This window comes from Oncorhynchus mykiss, chromosome 1 (assembly GCF_013265735.2).
Source record: "Oncorhynchus mykiss isolate Arlee chromosome 1, USDA_OmykA_1.1, whole genome shotgun sequence".
In the NCBI taxonomy this organism is placed as follows: Eukaryota; Metazoa; Chordata; class Actinopteri; order Salmoniformes; family Salmonidae; genus Oncorhynchus; species Oncorhynchus mykiss.
This window is the reverse complement of record NC_048565.1, coordinates 79360284-79382986: the sequence shown is the minus strand read 5'-3', so window position 1 is coordinate 79382986 and position 22703 is coordinate 79360284. Positions and strand designations below refer to the sequence as shown.

The following is a 22703-nucleotide window of genomic DNA, read 5'->3' as shown; positions in this document are numbered from 1 at the left end:
CGTCTGTTTAGTTCGCTGTAGCTAGCGACTGGAACGACCTGCAACAAACACTCAAACTGGACAGTTTTATCTCCATCTCTTCATTGAAAGATTCCATCATTGACACTCTTACTGACAGTTGTGGCTGCTTTGTGTGATGTATTGTTGTCTCTACCTTTCCCTTTGTGCTGTTGTCTGTGCCCAATAATATTTGTACCATGTTTTGTGCTGCTACCATGTTGTCATGTGTTGCTGCCGTGTTATGTTGTCTTTAGGTGTCTCTTTATTTTGGTGTGTGTTGTCCTATATTTACAAAGTATTTATTTTTAAATGTTTAATCCCAGGCCCCCGTCCCCGCAGGAGGCCTTTTGCCTTTTGGTTGGCCGTCATTGTAAATAAGAATTTGTTCTTAACTGACTTGCCTAGTTAAATAAATAAAACCTGTGAAAAAAATGAGATTGTGTTCTCGATCAAGGGGGTAAAGCAGTTCTATTACAGCCTAAACAAATTATGCAGCTATAAGGTGAATCTCTCACAGATTTGTAATGTAAATCATAGATAAGACTGGTTTCTTTCCCTCCCCAGGTGAGGACGTTGCAGGAGGATGCTGTGCGTCTGCAGTCTGCCTACGCCGGAGACAAGGCTGATGACATCCAAAAGAGAGAGGGTGAGGTGCTGGAGGCCTGGAGGACCCTGCTGGAGGCCTGCGACGGCCGCAGGGTCAGACTGCTCGACACCGGCGACAAGTTCCGCTTCTTCAGCATGGTGCGAGACCTCATGCTCTGGATGGAGGACGTCATCCGCCTCATCGAGGCTCAGGAGAAGCCCAGGTACTGTGAACCTGACGGGAAACAGTTGGGCCTCATATACGGATAATTTTTTTAAATGGCTTGACATTATTTCAGTGCATGTTATTTTCTCTTACTGACTCTTCAAGAAAAAACAGAAAAGGTGAGAATAATCTCTATAGTTTTCTGTAAGCAGCTTGTGGTCGACAGCTCGAGTCCAGATTTTATGTATCTAATCCTCAATGGTCTGTCCTGATTGTTGTGATTTACAAAGTTATCCTCACTAGCTCACCCTATAAAACTCTCTGTATTAAAAGGTTGTAGTCCATGCCCCTGTGTAAATCGCTAGAAATATGTCAATTTAAGCTAGGGAGATCATTGGATGCGTCTCAATCCACATCATCCGCCTACTTTATGTTGCACTTCCTCATCTGCGATGAAAGGTGACAGAGCTAGTGCGGTGTTTCTCAGACCATGAGGCATCCCGAAAATCGTCTGAATGATTTGGCCTACAAACTATTATGAAAAAGATGGAATGATGAGACTCTTACAAACACGGTGGTGTTCTTAGTTTTGCTCTACGACTGCCACAAGCTTCTTGGGACTCGTCTGAAGTCTGTACAGCCGATCTTCCAACTTCTGTCTGTACATACTAATATGACCCCTTCTGGGAACGCCCACAGGGCTCACAAGACTCGTCTGAATGTACCCGTTGAAAACATTTATGGAAGTACTGTATATGGAGACTGTTAAGTGCCAAAAATAAGAGGTTAAATGCATGTACAACAAAAACACTTATGTCTCTTAGATATAGGACAGACACTTCAAAACAAAATTCCTTTTTGACAACTAGCTGTTGTTTTGTGTAGTGAATCAGTAATTCATTGTGTTTTTGGGCTAATAACATTTTTTGGGGCCTTATTGCTTTCATCAAATATACACTATATATAAAAAGTATGTGGACACCCCTTCAAATTAGTGGATTCAGCTGTTACAGCCTCACCCGTTGCTGACAGGTGTGTAAAATTGAGCACACAGCCATGCCGAAGTGGTAGGCCACACAAGCTCACAGAATGGGACCGCCGAGTGCTGAAGCATTTTGCACATAAAAATCATCTGTCCTCGGTTGCAACATTCACTACCGAGTTCCAAACTTCCTCTGGAAGTAACGTCAGCACAATAACTATTCGTTGGCAGCTTCATGAAAGTGGTTTCCATGGCCGAGCAGCCACACACATTGGGGAATGCCCTTTCCTGTTTCAGCATGACAATGCCCCCATGCACAAAGCAAGGTCCATAAAGAAAGGGTTTGTAGAGATCAGTGTGAAATAACTTGACTGGCCTGCACAGAGCCCTGACCTCAACCCCTTGAACACCTTTGGGATGAATTGGAACGCCTACTGCGTGCTAGGCCTAATTGCCCAACGTTAGTGCCGACCTAACTAATGCTCTTGTGGCTTAAGTCCGCGCAGCAATGTTCCTACATCTAGTGGAATGTCTTCCCAGAAGAGTGGAGGCTGTTATAGAGGCATAGGGGGGACCAACTCCATATTGATGCCCATAATGTTCGATGAGCAGGTGTCCACGTACTTTTGGTCATGTAGTGTATGTGTGTATATATAGATATACATTGAATTCGAAAAGTATTCAGACCTTCACTTTTCCACATGTAGTTTTTTTTCCCTCGCACAATACCCTATAATGACAAATTAAAAGCAGGTTTTTAGAAATGTTAGCAAATTTATTACAAATAAGAAGCATAAATACCTTATTTACATAAGTATTCAGACCTTTTGCTATGAGGGTTGTGTGCTTAGGGTTTGTTGTCCTGTTGGAAGGTGAACCTTCACCCCAGTCTGAGGTCATGAGCGCCCAGTTTTCATCAAGGCTCACTGTACTCTGCTCCTTTTTTTATTTTTAAAATTTTACCCCGTTTTCTCCCCAATTTCGTGGTATCCAATTGTTTAGTAGCTACTATCTTGTCTCATCGCTACAACTCTCATCGCTACAACCATACGGGCTCGGGAGAGACGAAGGTTGAAAGTCATGCGTCCTCCGATACATAACCCAACCAAGCCGCACTGCTTAACACAGCACGCATCCAACCCGGAAGCCAGCCGCACCAATGTGCACCAACATTCAGGTCAAAGTGTTTAATCTTGGTGTCAACAGACCAGAAAGGCCTGATTGGTGGAGTGCTGCAAAGATGGTTGTCCTTCTGGAAGCTTCTCCCATCTCTACAGAGGAACTCTGTCGGAGTGACCATTGGGTTCTTGGTCACCTCCCTGGCTATGGCCCTTCTCCCCCGATTCCTCAGTTTGGCTGGGTGGCCAGCTCTAGGAAGAGTCTTGGTTGTTCCCAACTTCTTCCATTTAAGAATGATGGAGGCCACTGTTCTTGGGGACCTTCAATGCTGCAGAAATGTTTTGGTACCCTTCCCCAGATCTGTGCCTCAACACAATCCTGTCTCGGACCTCTACGGACAATTCCTTTGACCTCATGGCTTGGTTTTTGCTCTGACATGCACTGTCAACTGTGGGACCTTATATAGACAGCTGTGCCTTTCCAAATCATGTCCAATCAACTGAATTTACCACAGGTTGACTCAAATCCAGTTGTAGAATAATCTCAAGGATGGTCAATGGAAACAGGATGCTCCGGAGCTCAATTTCGAGTGTCATAGCAAAGGGTCTGAACTTATGTAATTAGGTATTTCAGTGTCTTTAAGATATATGCGTTGTCATTATGGGGTGTTGTGTGTAGATTGAGGAAAACATTCAATCCATTTTAGAAAAAGGCTGTAACAATGTGGGGGAAGGGGTCTGAATACTTTCTGAATGCAGTGTGTATGTATGTGTCTATTTACTTTGGTACTTTAAGAGGTCTTCAAAAAATAGCAAATGATCCTTGGTATGACCTTTAAACAATTCCACATAGCGTAGTAGGATCCCCCCCCATCTTAGACTGGACTTAGACTCTTATGGCTTAATGCTGTAGCAAGGTTTTCTGCAGCTCAGGTTTTCAGCAGATGGCTCAGCTGAATGTATTCCCACTGACAGTTGGTCCTTTTTATAGCTACTTAAAATGCACCTGCAGAAAATGGTGTATACACCATGCCTCAATGTCCTCCTCTCAGGGAGACAGCAGCACATCAAGCCCTTATCTGGCAATTGGTTTCAGTGCCTCTCAGCTGAATCTCAGCCAGCAGCTTACCATGGAGACAGAATGAGAGGGAGACACCAGGAGACAGACAGGAAAAGACGAGAGGGAGAAAGAGACCGACAGACGTTGTGGGCTAATGAGGATGTCAGGTAAAGGGCAAGAGGGAAACAGGAGGAAAAGGAGAGAGAATGATGGATTGGCTACTGAGGTGAATGGTGAAAAAAGCAGGAAGGAGAGAGAAATGGAAACATTTGGTTTGTCAGTAATTGCATTGCTCTGTTTCCACTGTCTGAAGGAGTAACACCCTGCCTCGTGGTTAGTCTGACATTGGCATGGTCCCAGGGATCAGGGTAATCGGACAGGTCTCTGGGGGGGGGACATTATGTGAGCGGCTGTAGTCCACTGAAATACACTGGGTGTCAGGTCATCCTGTCTTGACTGTATGTACCAGTGGTTTTAGAAAATGTACACTAGCAAGTTAACTAGCAATGTAAGTAGCATTTCATTGGTCATTTAAACCCCCTGGTAACCTAAGCAAAGGACATTGGGACCTTGATATGTTCAGTGTGTGTGTGTCACTCCTCTAATTGTCTTGATGGGTCACTCCTCTTGCCTTGTTGTGACACACTCCTCTTGCCTTGTTGTGACACACTCCTCTGATTGTGTTGTGTCCTCAGGGACGTGTCGTCCGTGGAGCTCCTGATGAACAACCACCAAGGCATCAAGGCTGAGATCGACGCCCGCAACAACAGCTTCACCAACTGCATCGAGCTGGGCAAGTCCCTGTTGGCAAGGAAACACTACGCATTAGAGGAGGTGAGGGGCCAACGATGTCATAACACCCTCACAGATGCTGTTACTTCCCTCTGTTCTGTTTCTCTTTTTTTGCCTCGTTCTAATTCTTTGTCTCTGAATGGAAATATGGCTCCCTCTAGTGTTGTGTGTCATTACATGTATGGTGTTCTTCGCCTCAGTTAAAACTAAATGTCCCTTCATTTTTCAGATCAAAGAGAAGTTACTACAGTTGACAGACAAAAGGAAAGACATGATTGACAAGTGGGAAGACAGATGGGAGTGGCTAAGATTGGGTAATTCTATCAAATCGTGTTCAGTCTGTTGCACCGTATTAGCTACTGTGTAACTGTTGCTTTATACTGCCGTGTTGTCTGACTAGCTGTGTTTCTGCCTAGTTCTGGAGGTGCACCAGTTTGGTAGGGATGCGGGTGTGGCTGAGTCATGGCTGCTGGGACAGGAGCCGTACCTGTCCAGCAGGGAGATGGGGCAGAACGTGGACGAGGTGGAGAAACTCATCAAGAGACACGAGGCCTTTGAGAAGTCCGCTGCCACCTGGGAGGAGCGCTTCTCAGCGCTGGAACGGCTGACTACGGTGAGAGGACAGGGGATGTTCACAACTCACAGGGCTGTAGGTTAAACCAGTCATACAATAACTCAATTTAGTTTTTAATTAGATTAGGCATCCATCCTGTGAGGGGAATTTTTCTTGGGCTTGAGATGGTTAAAGAAACTAACTCATATAAGATAAGTGTGTGTGCAAATTAAGAGGCCTGTTCTAACTGTTCTGTGTGTAGGGTAACCAATGATGTCTGGCCGCTCCGCCAATAATATGACAGAAACTGACTGGTTCCTCTTGATCCTAGACAGAGTAAAGGTTATATCCTGCACACCAATAACAGAGCTATTGTTCTGTTTTGGAGCCTGTTTCTGGGGAAAGATTGTGGTGGAGAAATCGGTGTTAGCTAGGTAACCAAGATAATTAAGATGTCTTATCAGCAGAATATGCTTATGAGTGAACTGTTGAGCACTCGCCATTAGAATGTCTCCTTTCGGACTCTGGGGTTGACAGCTGCACTTCCTCCCATATGTGGGCCTCAGTCACTTGGGGTCCAGAGAGGGGAGAAGTCATGTGTGTCTACATGTCCCTGTTGCTATGCAGAATATCAGCAGGGCGTATGGCAAAGGAGGTCAGAAGGAAACATTGTTTCCATATATGAACTATGTGTCTTTATTGCAAACCATGTGAAGGGATGGTGTGAGTAATAGGGAACCAATCACTTGTCTCCACAGTGTCGGTGCGTCAGTCACCTCCTAGGGGGAGATAGTTTTCACCTTGAACTAGGGGAGAGAACAAAGTAACAACAAATGTCCTAAGTACTGAACAAAACAAGTTCTTTGTATTTGGGGCCGAAGGTCTGGCACAGGATGTGTGGGGTTGGTGTTTGGAACCATTGTACGTCATCTATGAGGTTGTGCCTATCCTGACCTATCCTGAGATGGTATATAACCCAGAAGCTAACTCCACTCAGTGGGCTCTCACTCCTTCTCCTGTGGGGGGTGGGGCGACCAGCCTCCTTATTATAATACGTTTTTTAATAAAACTAATACCTTGATTGATTGATTTTTTTGCCTCTCCTCATTAATAGTTAAAGGTAGAATGTCCACTACATTCTCCAAATCTCATCTCATTTGTCTATCAGTCAAATTGACTTAATGAAATGACTTTAGTTTCTCAATTTCAATCTGACTAATTAGGTTGGTCATTAATGATTTGTGTGTCGGTTTGCGATGCAGATGGAATTACTGGAAGTGAGAAGACAGCAAGAGGAAGAAGAGAGGAAGAGGAATCCACCACCTGCAGAGACCCAGACGGACGATGCATCGCCACAGCAGAGGTGAGAGAAAAGCCTGGAGCACCACACTAAAATGTTGTTTGGTCTGTCTGTCATGACTTATTTAGTGCTTCTGTTCTGTGTCAGTGTTTAGGCATGCTCTCTCAACAGGCATGCTCTATTCTGGTCTTGTTTGTCCCCGTGTGTTTTATAAATACTATAAAGTATTTTGCACAGTATTACACAGAGCCGTAATCACATGGAACTCCCATCTCCAATTACTCAAGCAAACAGCCGAATGACCTTCAAAAAATGTATAAAACAATATCTCATGGCATAATAGGGACTGTGAAATGACACACGCTATCACACTCTAACGCACACAATCTACACATGTTATTCTTTAGTTGTTTTGTTTGTACAGTGCCTTGCGAAAGTATTCGGCCCCCTTGAACATTGCGACCTTTTGCCACATTTCAGGCTTCAAACATAAAGATATAAAACTGTATTTTTTTTGTGAAGAATCAACAACAAGTGGGACGACATTTATTGGATATTTCAAACTTTTTTAACAAATCAAAAACTGAAAAATTGGGCGTGCAAAATTATTCAGCTCCCTTAAGTTAATACTTTGTAGCGCCACCTATTGCTGCGATTACAGCTGTAAGTTGCTTGGGGTATGTCTCTATCAGTTTTGCACATCGAGAGACTGACATTTTTTCCCATTCCTCCTTGCAAAACAGCTCGAGCTCAGTGAGGTTGGATGGAGAGCATTTGTGAACAGCAGTTTTCAGTTCTTTCCACAGATTCTCGATTGGATTCAGGTCTGGACTTTGACTTGGCCATTCTAACACCTGGATATGTTTATTTTTGAACCATTCCATTGTAGATTTTGCTTTATGTTTTGGATCATTGTCTTGTTGGAAGACAAATCTCCGTCCCAGTCTCAGGTCTTTTGCAGACTCCATCAGGTTTTCTTCCAGAATGGTCCTGTATTTGGCTCCATCCATCTTCCCATCAATTTTAACCATCTTCCCTGTCCCTGCTGAAGAAAAGCAGGCCCAAACCATGATGCTGCCACCACCATGTTTGACAGTGGGGATGGTGTGTTCAGTTGTGTTGCTTTTACGCCAAACATAACGTTTTGCATTGTTGCCAAAAAGTTCAATTTTGGTTTCATCTGACCAGAGCACCTTCTTCCACATGTTTGGTGAGTCTCCCAAGTGGCTTGTGGCAAACTTTAAACAACACTTTTTATGGATATCTTTAAGAAATGGCTTTCTTCTTGCCACTCTTCCATAAAGGCCAGATTTGTGCAATATACGACTGATTGTTGTCCTATGGACAGAGTCTCCCACCTCAGCTGTAGATCTCTGCAGTTCATCCAGAGTAATCATGGGCCTCTTGGCTGCATCTCTGATCAGTCTTCTCCTTGTATGAGCTGAAAGTTTAGAGGGACGGCCAGGTCTTGGTAGATTTGCAGTGGTCTGATACTCCTTCCATTTCAATATTATCGCTTGCACAGTGCTCCTTGGGATGTTTAAAGCTTGGGAAATATTTTTGTATCCAAATCTGGCTTTAAACTTCTTCACAACAGTATCTCGGACCTGCCTGGTGTGTTCCTTGTTCTTCATGATGCTCTCTGCGCTTTTAACGGACTTCTGAGACTTTCACAGTGCAGGTGCATTTATACGGAGACTTGATTACACACAGGTGGATTGTATTTATCATCATTAGTCATTTAGGTCAACATTGGATCATTCAGAGATCCTCACTGAACTTCTGGAGAGAGTTTGCTGCACTGAAAGTAAAGGGGCTGAATAATTTTGCACGCCCAATTTTTCAGTTTTTGATTTGTTAAAAAAGTTTGAAATATCCAATAAATGTCGTTCCACTTCATGATTGTGTCCCACTTGTTGATTCTTCACAAAAAAATTACAGTTTTATATCTTTATGTTTGAAGCCTGAAATGTGGCAAAAGGTCGCAAAGTTCAAGGGGGCCGAATACTTTCGCAAGGCACTGTATATGGTTGTGTTTTACATTTGTTTGGCTGTCCTTGTTGATCAGTCTGTTTTGTGTTTTCTGTGGACCCCAGGAAGAGTAGCTGCTGCTTCTGCAAAAGCTAATGGGGATCTGAATCAACCTATAAACAGACAGAGGTAGACTCAGTGAAATGACGTTGCCTTGAGCAGCACCGCCGATATTGAGATGAGCTAGATGCAAAACTTCGCTCTCATACAGTCACACACAGAATCTGCACGTGTGTGGTACAAGGCCAAAACAGTTGTAGCGATGAGACAAGATAGTAGCTACTTCAACCATTGGACAACACGAAATTGGGGAGAAAAAGGGGTAAAAATTCACAAAAAAAAGGAGAGGAAATAAACCACTATGCTGTTTACTTTGTGCACTTACATCACATTTCTGAGTCTACCTTTAGGTGTGTTGTTTGGGGCTGACTGTTTTCTGTGTGTTTATAGATACAGCATTTGGGACTGTCTGTCTGTGTGTTATGAATGTCCCAGTGTGTTTATACTGCACTATGTTTGAGACTGACGTCTCTGTGTGTGTCGTCCTTACAGGGAGGGTGAGCAGGTGTCTCAGAACGGACTGCCATCGGACCAGGACTCCCCTCGGGTTAGTTACCGCTCCCCAGCCTACCAAAAGTACACCAGCTTTCAGACCCGCAGGACTGGGACTGGGGGCAAGAATGGCGGGTGGGTCGGACCGTGACCCCCAACACCCCCTGCCCCCCCACCCAAGGGGAGGACTGTACACCCTCCACCCCCCAGCAGTGATTCAGACAATTAGTCACACTTATTCCTCATTTACCATTTAGCCTTATCCTATGTCCGTTACAAAACACTATACCTTATCCTATGTCCGTTACAAAACACTATACCTTATCCTATGTCCGTTACAAAACACTATACCTTATCCTATGTCCGTTACAAAACACTATACCTTATCCTATGTCCGTTACAAAACACTATACCTTATCCTACCTTGAGTATTCCTTTTTATTTTATTTGCGTAATGTGTATTAATGCAAATTAGCTTTGCTGATTGCAGTTTCCTGTGTTGCCGTTTTTTTTATTCACCTAATCTAATTCTATCACAGCGGATGTTGCTGGACTGAACATGGATAATTAGATCAGAGTTGTTTTGCTTAATAGGTTAGTTATTAGTGCTTTAATCTTTTATACCTTCATATTGCTTCAAACCGACTGGTGCCTTTATTGATAGATCAAACACTGAGGACTGCTTAGCGCTGGACCTGCTCTGCAGTAGCTGATAGATGGTAGCTGATAGATGGTAGCTGCGGTAGCTGATAGATGGTAGCTGATAGATGGTAGCTGCGGTAGCTGATAGATGGTAGCTGCGGTAGCTGATAGATGGTAGCTGCGGTAGCTGATAGATGGTAGCTGCGGTAGCTGATAGATGGTAGCTGCGGTAGCTGATAGATGGTAGCTGCGGTAGCTGATAGATGGTAGCTGCGGTAGCTGATAGATGGTAGCTGCGGTAGCTGATAGTTGGTAGCTGCGGTAGCTGATAGATGGTAGCTGCGGTAGCTGGTAGCTGATAGCTGCGGTAGATGGTAGCTGCGGTAGATGGTAGCTGCGGTAGCTGATGGATGGTAGCTGCAGTAACTGATGGATGGTAGCTGATGGATGGTAGCTGATGGATGGTAGCTGATGGATGGTAGCTGCAGTAACTGATGGATGGTAGCTGATGGATGGTAGCTGCAGTAACTGATGGATGGTAGCTTATGGATGGTAGCTGCAGTAACTGATGGATGGTAGCTGATGGATGGTAGCTGCAGTAACTGATGGATGGTAGCTGATGGATTGTAGCAGCAGTAACTGATGGATGGTAGCTGATGGATGGTAGCTGCAGTAACTGATAGATGGTAGCTGCAGTAGCTGATCAGATGGTAGCTGCAGTAGCTGATCGGATGGTAGCTGCAGTAGCTGATCGGATGGTAGCTGCAGTAGCTGATCGGATGGTAGCTGCAGTAGCTGATCGGATGGTAGCTGCAGTAGCTGATCGGATGGTAGCTGCAGTAGCTGATCGGATGGTAGCTGCAGTAGCTGATCGGATGGTAGCTGCAGTAACTGATGGATGGTAGCTGCAGTAACTGATGGATGGTAGCTGCAGTAACTGATCAGATGGTAGATGCAGTAGCTGATCAGATGTAAGCAGAGCAAAGATTACATGGGAAGGTGGAAATAAGATATGAAACCAATTTGGATGGTAGAGGACCAGATATAAAGTTGAGTTAGGCAACCCTATTTCAAAAGCAGAGATTGAGATTGAGCAAAGGATCAAAACAATAAGTTAATACATTATTACATTTTAATCCTAGTGGATTGAAATGATTTATTGGTTGATAGAAAGTTAAGCATAATGTGACACAAGCACAAGCACACTCACAGTGCGTGTGTATGAATGGACACGTGTGTGTGTGTGTGTGTGTGTATACAGGGTTGGGGTAATTTTTTTTTACACAGGTAACTCTAATCCGTTACTAGCAAAAATATTGTAATCAGATTACAGATACTTTTGAAAAACTAGATTACTTCAAGGATTACTTTTAAATTCAGTAGGAAGTTTGCGGAAAAAAATCTGACTTCTGTTTCTCAATGACGTTCAAATCAGCATTGAAAAAAGGCGCACGTTTAAGTTTGTTCCACCTGAGTGAGTCTGACCACAAGTCAGACACCCCTGTGACGACACACCAAATGGGTTTGATGGATCGCGGGAATAGGCTTTTGTAGGCCACAGTCCAAGCTGTGTCTTCCAATGGTACGACTGCTGTCGGCATCCAAAGATTATCCAACTTGAATAAACGCTTGGCGGTAAGGATAACAGCAGTGGTGGAGTCTACGGCGATACGGATATCACTTATTACTGATCTCTACATAGCGCATTGATGTGAATCACACTGCTGCTCTGTCATTTAGCTATTTGCGCCTTACGGATTGTGCTTGTGGATGGCTCTTCACAAATCTAAATGTGTATTTGAACCCAATAATGGTTGAATTTAAGAAGTTTAAGCTGCCTATAAATCATTATTTTTGAAGCCAGTGAAAAATGTGCTCTCTCTCAACAGCTGCACAGTGCGGATCCCAGCCTATGGAATAAAGTGTGGCTTTTATTGCTCAATCTAATTCATGCTGCAAATTTTATATATTTTTTTTATCCATAGGCCTAAAGGACACATGTTCCAACTAGCTCACTTTTGATAGACTTAAAGGGGCAATCTGTAGTTGCTACATCCATTTTTGGAATTATATCTGTCTCTCTAGAATATAACTTCGAAATGCCTCATGAGCATAGTTCAACTGTCGTACCACATCAGAACCCAAAATATAAGCTTGTTTTTCTCGATGTTTGTAGACATGTAAACAAACACTGTATAGCCTCATAGCATTGTTGAAACAATAATTTTGATATCATGGATGGTCAGACCTTGTATTCATAGCTCTATCTATTAATCTGAGAGTGGTTACATTTCTCCAGGCCCATCCCTCAGCTTTTTACCAAAAGAGGCTGGGCAAATGTTTTGTTATTGTTTCATCTGTGGATTTGCCCTTTTAACAGCTGCATATTATCAAGATAAGATATCAAAGTGTCACCAACAAAAAGTTAAACAATAGGCGTATAGCAAATGCAGCATATGGCATTCATTTTTCACATGTAAATAGCACTTTTCATTAGCCCTCCAAGCATGCCATTCCATTAGCGCAGCATTTATTTTTCAAATCAGTCCATGACAGCAAAATCCTAAACAGAGTAGGGCTGGCTAATAAGTTCTTAGTTTTGGGGTCATGCTCAGGTAAAATATTTTGGCTAATCTATATTTCCATATTTCCAAGTCCTATTCTTGAAGATGAAGGGGTTTAACATTTATTGGAATGAATGGAATTCTGATAGACTTGGTTTTTAATGTAAAGATATAATTTAATGGTATTATTATTATATGTAGTAGAAAGCGATGGGTTAGAAGAAGCCTACATAACCAACCCACAAAGTAAAATGTAACATCCATATATGGCCAGCTATGTAAACTTTAACATTGATTAATCCTGCAATAGATGTTGTTCAATTGGTTACATACATGTTTGTCTTCTACTAATGCCTCTTAAGGGGAAAGTAATCTAAAAGTAACTGAATGTAATCAGATAATGTTAGATTGGGTAATCCAAAAGTTACTTTACTGATTACAATTTTGGACAGGTAACAAGTAACGGAATACATTTATAAAGTAACCTACCCAACCGTGTATGTGTGGGGGAATGAAAAAGGACCCCCCCCCCCCCCCCCACCCACTCACTGTGTAGATTTCTGTTGGTGTCTTTTCCTTATTTCCTCTTTCCTTTCCCCTCTCCCTTCTTTCTCTTTTCCCCCTCAGCTCGACACTCCTCTCCTCCTGTCTCCATCCCTGATGATAATACTGTTTATGTATGTTATTATTTACAAACTTACCATGTGGAACCTGAATAACTGACAGACAAAGTGCACAACTTAAATCGGTCACTCAGTAATGCCATTAAATCATATTCTTTAGTCCTCTCAGGTTTCAAGTTGCACCAGATCAAGTCAACCAGGTCTCTTGCAAAATAGATTTTTATCTCAGTGACTTACCTGAATAAAAAAAAGGTTATATAAAATTCAAGAAATCAAAACTAGTGAGTAGCTACTGTATCTTTCCCAGATGTCCATCCATTTCACATTTTCACCCTCGTCCAGACCACCCATACATGTCATAACGCCATCATACAGTACCATCTCAAATACCAGTTCACTATGTATGATTCATTTCACATCGTCTTCACCCTCGTCCAGACCACCCATACATGTCATAACGCCATCATACAGTACCATCTCAAATACCAGTTCACTATGTATGATTCATTTCACTATGTGGAAGGGGTATTCATATCACTTCACTGTGGTAATTCTGTTTTTAGGTTGTATCAGTGGTGGCGAATGTGTTAGGAACGGGTGCATATCCCTCTACGCACACTATCAGTCATTCATTGGTCTATGGTACCTGCTTTCATGTTCTCATGTCACTTTTCATGTTACTATAGCTCTGTGTATCGGATCTTCATTTCCTCCCTGGTTATGTTCGTGTTGGTCCACCCTTGAATCATTTCTTCCTTGCACACACCACACTAACACACTTTCCCCAATAAAACCTTGATAGTCAATCACTTCCCATGTTTGTTCTGTTTGTGTTGTCCTTGTACCGCGTTTTTGTCCTCATGTCTTATGTTGGTATATTGTTTTGCATGTCGTCATTGTTGTTAAATCACCTTCCACTTTCAGTGACAACTGTTATTGTTGTATATTCTATGGTTTCGTTCCGGGGTTGTTTTACACACATTCTTGTGCAATACTTTTTTCATTCCATTTTTAATTTCATTGTCATGTAGATATCATTTATCCAGTGGACGTCTGACATTAAATCTACAGTATTTTATTTTGGTGTAAAAAGGCACCCATCCAAACTGGGAGATCAATGTTTGAGCAATTCTAAGGTTAGTGTGTATAGTTCTGCATACGGGTAATTTCTAAGGTAACTACAGTTACTACTATCAAAATGATCCTCCAATTCAATCAAAGTTGATCTGAGTATTTATGTATAGGTGATCAGTCTAGCTGGATTATTATCAGTTTGGAGAACATATTTGAGAGAGAATTTGGGTGCAGATGTGACCATTAATAATATAATTCCCGATATGAGTGTCAGCCCAAGCGAAAAACTATTTTAGCTTTTACCCTGAACATTTAACAAAGAGGTGATGACAGATATCACTCCCATGTTGCACCAATCGAAGACTGCAAAACCTGGCAGCGATGCAGTCCATCTCCAGTGTTGGTCCAGCCAATGGCAGGATCTCTGTATAAGCATCAAGGATTTGTCCATCGCCTGGCAAGCGCTCAGTAAAAGTATCCATGATTGGTCCAGCCTTGAAGAGCTCAGTAATGGGTAATGAGTTGGAGTGGGTGTGTTGTGAAATAATATTTTAACTGGCCAATTTTGCCTTCCCCTTCACTTTACAATAATTAAACAAATGTCAATGAGTTCAAACAATGTGCTAATTGTTTGGGATTTTGGTTTGGTCTTTCCCTCCTTTCCCTCCTTTTCACTCCCTTTCTATCTATTTATTCAACAGTGTTTTGTGTGGGTGTGGCAATGTGGTGGGCATGTCCTAACCTCTGATCTGTGCATGTCTTTGAAATGCTCTTTCTTGCTGTCTCAGCTGGACCCCGGTCCCACTATAATCAATCCCATAATCCAACGCTCTTCTAGATCAGTAGTGGCTCAGCTTTTCTCAGAATTTATATAAAGGTTGACTGAGGTGGTTTACAGATTTTTACTGCATTTGCAAGCGTATCCCTCTAACCAAGCTTAGATTATCGGCATTTGAGTTTGTCAAACAGTGAGTCACTGCAGGTGAGAGTGAATCGAAAACTGTTAGTGTAACCTCATATCAGACGTCTAGAGTCAGATTTGGGCTCTCGAGTGGCGCAGTGGTCTAAGAGACTGCATCTCAGTGCAATAGGTGTCACTGTAGAACCTGGCTTGAATCCAGGCTGCATCACATCCGGCTGTGATTGGGAGTTCCACAGGGCGGCGCACAATTGGCCCAGTGTCGTCCGGGTTTGGCCGGGGTAGGCCGTCATTGTAAATAAGAATTTGTTCTTAACTGACTTGCCTAGTTAAATAAAGGTTCAATAAAAAGTGTAAAAAAAGATGGAGGCAGAGGTTCATTGTGAATCAGTCAGATTGAGTCATTGGAGAGTCCGGTTAGAGTAAAAGTCACAAATCAAGTCTCAAATCGAGGGCACTTGATGTCAGAGAGTAAGTTGGAGAGATCCAGTGAGCGGGTTAGAGAAAACAGTCAGACGGAGATGCAGTTAAATACTTGATTAGTGTCACCTCAGGCACTGAACTCTAAGAGCTGAGGAACTATATGGAGCATTATAGCCAGAGGTTATATTATAGCCAGAGGTTGGAGAACAAAAGTTACACAGACAAAGTCGCAACAATGTGGGTGATACAAAGATTGAGACATGACGTGAGGATAGCACAGTCACTCAGAGGTGACTCAGCTCTGGGGTTCTGTGTGTGTCATTCATCTTATGATGACTCTGGGCTATAATTGTGAAATAGAGGCACACCACATTGCCAGTTTGAGGCTGGTGTAATGGCATTGTTTTGGTTTATACAGACACCTATCCAAAGGCTCTTTTGAAGACATTTTTCCTCATCAAATGGAAATGTGGAGACGCATTGTGATGAAATATTTATTTCTCATTTACAGTACAATAGTTGTAGAGAATACCGCTTTGAACTTAACTATACTTGTCTTAAAGCCATGTTGTCATATAGCAATCAAAGGGAACATACTGAATGTTTCTACACTGCCTCTCATCCTGCATGAAGCTTTATCCAACTCTGACTTCCAGCTCCACTGTGTGTTGTCTAGCCCCAGCCTTCTCTAATACTTGTTTCTGACAGGACAACGGAGAGGAAAGTGACATCGTTAATGGGGTGGAGGAGCCCAGCCCAGGCGGGTCGCCCGGTGAAGCACGCAAGGTCAAGCCCAGCCAGGCTGCCACACTCCCGGCCAAGTCCCAGGACTCAGCCCCAGCCAACCAGATGGAAGGCTACCTGCACCGCAAACACGAGTGGGAGGGTCACAACAAGAAGGCATCCAGCAGGTACACACAGATACAGATGAAGTAGAAAGTTGACATACACTTAGGTTGGAGTCATTAAAACTAGTTTTTCAACCACTCCACAAATGTCTTATTAACAAACTATAGTTTTGGCAAATCTACTTTGTGCATGACACAAGTCATTTTTCCAACAATTGTTTACAGGCAGACTTATAATTCACTGCATCACAATTCCAGTGGGTCAGAAGTGTACATACACTAAGTTGACTGTGCCTTTAAACAGCTTGGAAAATTCCAGAAAATTATGTTATGGCTTTAGGAAGCTTCTGATAGGCTAATTGACATAATTTGAGTCAATTGGAGTTCTACCTGTGGATGTATTTCAAGGCCTACCTTCAAACTCAGTGCCTCTTTGCTTGTCATTATGGGAAAATCTAAATAAATCAGCCAAGAAAAAAAATGTGGACATCCACAAGTCTGATTCATCCTTGGTCTGGTTCATCCCACAAACGCCTGAAGATGCCACGTCCATCTGTACAAACAATAGTACGCAAGTATAACTACCATGGGACCATGCAGCCATCATACCGCTCAGGAAGGAGACGCCTTCTGTCTCCTAGAGATGAACGTACTTTGGTGAGAAAAGTACAAATCAATCCCAGAACAACAGCAAAGGACCTTGTGAAGATTCTGGTTCAAAAGTATCTATCCACAGTAAAACGAGTCCTTTATCGACATAACCCGAAAGGCCGCTCAGCAATGAAGAAGCCACTGCTCCAAAACCGCCATAAAAAGCCAGAATACGGTTTGTAACTGCACATGGGGACTAAGATCGTACTTTTTGGAGAAATGTCCTCTGGTCTGATGAAACAAAAATAGAACTGTATGGCCATAATGACCATCGTTATGTATGGAGGAGAAAGGGGCAGGCTTGCAAGCCAAAGAACACCATCCCAACCGTGAAGCATGGGGGTGGCAGCATCATGTTGTGGGGGTGCTTTGCTGCAGGAGGGACTGGTGCACTTCACAAAATAGATGGCATCGTGAGGCAGGAATATTGTGTGGATATATTATTATTATTATTATTATTATTATTATTATTATTATTATTATTATTATTATTATTATTATTATTATTTATTTTTTAATTTTTACATCTTTTTCTCCCCAATTTCGTGGTATCCAATTTTTTTTTTTTAGTAGCTACTATCTTGTCTCATCGCTACAACTCCCGTACGGGCTCGGTACATTGTTAGCTAATCAAAGTTTATAAATTTAAAAGGCTACTTGATCAATAGAAAACCCTTTTGCAATTATGTTAGCACAGCTGAAAACTGTTCTGATTTAAAGAAGCAATAAAACTGTCCTTCTTTAGACTAGTTGAGTATCTGGAGCATCAGCATTTGTGGGTTCGATTACAGGCTCAAAATGTCCAGAAACAAAGAACCTTCTTCTGAAACTCGTCTATGTAGATATTCCATAGAAAAATCAGCTGTTTCCAGCTACAATAGTAATTTACAACATTAACCATGTCTACACTGTATTTCTGATCAATTTGATATTTTCTTTCAAAAACAGGGACATTTAAGTGACCCCAAACTTTTGAACTGTAGTGTACGTTGACACCTGCTCGTCAAACATCATTTCAAAATCATGGACGTTAATATGGAGTTGGTCCCCCCCTTTGCTACTATAACAGCCTCCACTCTTCTGAGAAGGCTTTGAACTAGATGTTGGAACATTGCTGCGGAGACTTACTTCCATTCAGCAACAAGAGCATCTGTGAGGTTGGTTGATTTAGGTGTGGCTCGCAGTTCATCCCAAAGGTGTTCGATGGGGTTGAGGTTAGTGCTCTGTGCAGGCCATTTCAAGTTCTTCCACACCGATCTTGACAATCCATTATCATGCTCAAACAGGAAAGGTCCTTCCCCAAACTGTTGCCACAAAGTTGGAAGCGCTTAATCGTCTAGAATGCCATTTGTATGCTGTAGCGTTAATATTTCCCTTCACTGGAACTAAGAAACTATGAAAAACATCCCCAGATCATTATTCCTCCTCCGAACTTTAGTTGGCATTATGCATTTGGGCGGGTAGTGTTCTCCTGGCATCCTCCAAACACAGATCTGTCAGCCAGACTGCCAGATGGTGAAGCTTGATTCATCACTCCAGAGAACGTGTTTCCACTGCGCCAGAGTCCAATGGCGGTGAGCTTTACACCACTCCAGCCGACGCTTGACGATGTGCATGGTGAACTTAGGCTTGTGTGCAGCTGCTCAGCCATGGAAACCCATTTTATGATGCTCATGACAAACAGTTATTGTGCTGACGTTGCTTCGAGGCAGTTTGGAAGTCGCTAGTGAGTGTTGCAACTGAGGACAGATTATTTTTATGCCTTATGTGCTTCAGCATTCGGCATTCCCATTCTATGAACTTGTGTGGCCTACCATTTTGCGGCTGAGTTGTTGTTGCGCCCAGACGTTTCCACTTCATAATAACAGCCCTTAGCTCTAGCAGGGCAGAAATTTGCCGAACTGACTTGTTGGGAAGGTGGCATCCAATGACGGTGCCACATTGAAAGTCACTGAGCTCTTCAGTAAGGTCATTCTATTGCCTATGTTTGTCTATGGAGATTGCATGGCTGTGTGCCCGATTTTATACACTTGTCTGCAAGGGTGTGGCTGAACTAGCTGAATCCACTAATTTTAAAGGATGTCCACATACTTTTGTGTGTATATAGTGACATTCCTGACAAATTATTTTGCTGGCACTGCACTGACAACTTTTTGTCTGTTTCAGATCCTGGCACAATGTGTATTGCGTGATCAACAACCGGGAGATGGGCTTCTACAAAGACCATAAGAGTGCCAGCCAGGGGATCCCTTACCACAACCAGATCCCCATCAGCCTGAAGGATGCTGCGTGTGAGGTCGCCCTCGACTACAAGAAGAAGAAACATGTGTTCAAACTGAAGTGAGCACTACTTAGTGAATAGCTCCCTCTGTGTCTTGATGAGGTCTTGCATACTGTAGCCAGTAGTATGCTTTACTCAAGTTTTTATTTTCCTTTTACAGAGCTACAGATGGCAATGAGTATCTCTTCCAAGCCAACGAGGATGTAAGTTTGTTTAGCTATAAATTCGTACAGTGTATGTGAGTGACGTTCTTCCTATGAATGTTGTTTACTATCTTCAGTCCTTGTCTCCATGTGGATGGCGTGGGTGTCTGAATGTTGATGTATTGGTATGATCTGTGATGTGTGTCCTGATAAATCCTTGTCTGGGCCGCAGGAGGAGATGAACTCGTGGATGGAGGCCATCTCCAGCGCTGCGTCCTCTGATAAGACCGAGATGACCCCCAGCAGCCATAGCACCCCCGCCTCCAGCCGAGCCCAGACCCTGCCCGCCTCCGTCGCCCTGGCAACTGAGTCCAGCCCTGGCAAGCGTGAGAAGGACAAAGAAAAGCGCTTCAGCCTTTTCAGCAAAAAGAAATAGACCCCTCAGCCCCCCAATGCCATTCCTCTCATCTCCCCTGCTCCTCTTAAAGCCAGACTCCAGCATGCAAGCTCAGAGCCAAAACTCCACACTCTGTGCCTAACAATCCTACAGCTGGGCTCAGAGGTCAAATACAGTATGCCATTTTCTTTTTTTAAGATAAGGAACAAACAAAAAAAGATGAGAAATTATGTTACGGTAGACATGATGCTTTGGGCAGCTGACATTGTAAACCATCCATAATTCACCGCTGAAAAACAAGACAGGGTTTCCAGTTAAGATTTCTTTGTATTTTCTCTCTGTTTTTCTGCTTTCTCATCCCCCTGCTTTTCACTTGTTGCTTTGGTGGTTTTTTCCCTGTTCTTTTTGTAATAGTATGTTGTTTCTAGGGTCTGGCCTCAGTTTTGTGAGGCGATCTTTGAAAGATGACATTCTTCTGAGTTGAAAAGCAAAGTCAGCGGTGCTTTGAACTGTGTGTATAACTTGTCTATAACAAACTATTAAAAACCAGTTTAATTTCACTTACTAATAAGCTCTACAACCATTAAGCTTCAATGTAGTCTCATTTTATCCCCTAAAACGTAGTATAACACATTCATTTGGATGAAAAGACGGGGGTTCATTTTCTCCATCACTGTGGCAAATTTCTGTCATATCGCTTCAGGATATTGGACTTTCAAGACGCAAATGGTACGTTCAAGACAACTGGGAACTCAGAAAAATATGAGGTCAAATCATGACTTCAGTGATCTTCAGGTCGGAACTCTAGAAAGAGGCAGGTTGACATTCTTTTCTTTTTTTGACTTCCCAGTTGTCTTAAACGCACTGAAGTCAGAGATTTCCGAGTTCCCAGTTGTTTTGAACACAGCCAAAGTGTCACTTGCCACATCATAATGTTCATGCAAAACACATCATGATGTGGCAATTTAAACTTTGCTTCTTGAAAGGCCAATATCTTAAAACTTGACTGCTGACATACAAAACATTTTGGGACTTTATCAACTGTGGACTAATGAAATAAATACCAAAATATAGTTTTTGGGTGGAGTTTTCCTTTACGTTTGTCATGATTTTTTGTACAATGTTATCATATACTAGTCCGGCTCAAATTGCTAAGACCAGCCAGTATGTTGGATATCCATGAAGAACTAGAACACAGATTAACACAGATTAATGAAAACATTATTCTGTTCTTTATTAAATTTGTTTTCCTACATATTTGAGTTGCATTATGTATGTTTAAAATGTATTGAGCATAAAAAAATGTATGTACAATACAATAAACACTTTAAGCATTGTTAAGTGGAAAAGTGAATTCTATAGCGTTTACTGGAATAAGTCTTGTCATGGGAAAATGGTTGCTTGCTTGTTGGCTATAGCACTGCATATTATCATTTTTGCTAAAAATCTCTGGCTATTTGATAAATAGTGTGCATTTCTCTGTCACTGTACCTATTGTAATGAAATATTTCTTCATATTGCACAATCAACAATGCCATGATGGGAGAAAGCTTGTTTTCCATAGCAGCTTCTCTAGGTATGTAGTTTAATATGGACCAAGGTCACAGGTAGATGGAACTGCACCAGTAGACTTTTACCCTCTCTGTTAAATATGTGCAAAACCATTAAATTGCTTTTAAGATGCTATCTCTCTTTGTTTTCAGTATGACGGCTTCACCCCAAATCAGAAACTATTCCTGTTGTCATTACAGCTTCTATACATTTAATATATTTTAATGACATGCCTCATTAGGTGCAACCACTTATATTCATTACAAAAACGCTCAATGCTTTTACTAAGCAATTAGAGACGTTACTATGTAAAAACATGTTAATGAGTAATTACATTTCTGTTTAAACAACATAAGCAATGAAAGTTATGTAATAAGTCCTATGTGTCCTCTTCACTTTCACCTCATTTAGGCAATATAGACTGTCCGTAACTCTCAGTATTGTTGGGTCACTCAATTCTTGGTTCCCTTTCACAATTTCCTGTGCACCATCTAGTGGCCGAAAGGAAATATTGCAGCCCCAGTAACATTTCTTCAGATAACTAATCTCATTCCCAGACGCTTGGTGCCTTGGAAAGAGGTTATCAGAAAGCTAAACAATTTATCAATGGAAAAATACAAAGATATTTTCATTTGTTCTGATATGAGACATAAGACTACTATGGGCACCAGTTTGATCAAATGGTTTAGAGGGTAAGAAGGCATGGAGTATAGGGATTACAGAGGGCCTGCTGTTAATTTAAATAACCACTTCCAGCCCCTCCAGAAACATCAGCACTGCCGACCAATTAGGTTTGTCAATTCATTTGGGTAAATTGAAGCCTGTCCTCTAAACGAATGCAAGAATAACGTTTGACCTTGCAAGACTATGTAGGGTGGGCTGTAGGTAGGAGAATCTCGTATGATGAAAATTGTGCTGTAAAATTATCAGACCATGGGTTAACCAATTTGCTTTTAATTTAGACGTTATTTCATACCAATGGCCATGAAAGGAAGGAGACCACAAATAAGACTGTGTTAACAGGTTGTAATTTGGCTATCAAAGTAACCCCCTTCGCAGAGTACTCACCTCTGAGTAATCTAACTGCCAACCTGAGGGGACAGGAGCGTGGGATATATTTCATTGAGATGAGGCAGACGATGCTCCCCGTCTCTCTAATTGGGAAAGGGCAGTAATGTTCCTTCAACATTTCTATCACAAGAGGGCGCAAGAGTACCAGTGTATTGGAACTCTTGGCTGTATTATATTGGCAAAGTAGAAATGCTCACTAACAGGAATGTAAACAAATTTGTGCACAGCATTTTAGAGAAACACGTTTTTTGTCCGTATGGAACATTTCTGGCATATTTTATTTCAGCTTATGAAACAGGACCAACACTTTTAAATCTTGCACTTCTATTTTTGATTAGAATAGATGGGTTTATTCCAGGGTTTCTTAAACTATTGGC

At 42.2% G+C, this 22703-nt stretch overlaps 1 protein-coding gene across 2 annotated transcripts in view; it reads left to right on the top strand.

Annotated features, from left to right (window-relative positions):
- Nucleotides 1-21390, top strand: part of LOC110530138 (spectrin beta chain, non-erythrocytic 1) — a 133574-nt gene extending 112184 nt beyond the window's left edge. For both annotated transcript variants that reach the window (XM_021612995.2, XM_021612985.2), the window contains 10 exons: nucleotides 565-809; nucleotides 4607-4745; nucleotides 4933-5017; nucleotides 5120-5316; nucleotides 6519-6619; nucleotides 9140-9194; nucleotides 16093-16295; nucleotides 19050-19223; nucleotides 19325-19367; nucleotides 19540-21390. In XM_021612995.2, coding sequence (XP_021468670.2) covers nucleotides 565-809; nucleotides 4607-4745; nucleotides 4933-5017; nucleotides 5120-5316; nucleotides 6519-6619; nucleotides 9140-9194; nucleotides 16093-16295; nucleotides 19050-19223; nucleotides 19325-19367; nucleotides 19540-19743 — 1446 coding nt within the window. In that variant the 3' untranslated portion in view covers nucleotides 19744-21390. The remainder of the gene's footprint in view (nucleotides 1-564; nucleotides 810-4606; nucleotides 4746-4932; nucleotides 5018-5119; nucleotides 5317-6518; nucleotides 6620-9139; nucleotides 9195-16092; nucleotides 16296-19049; nucleotides 19224-19324; nucleotides 19368-19539) is intronic.
- Nucleotides 21391-22703: the final 1313 nt, after the last annotated feature.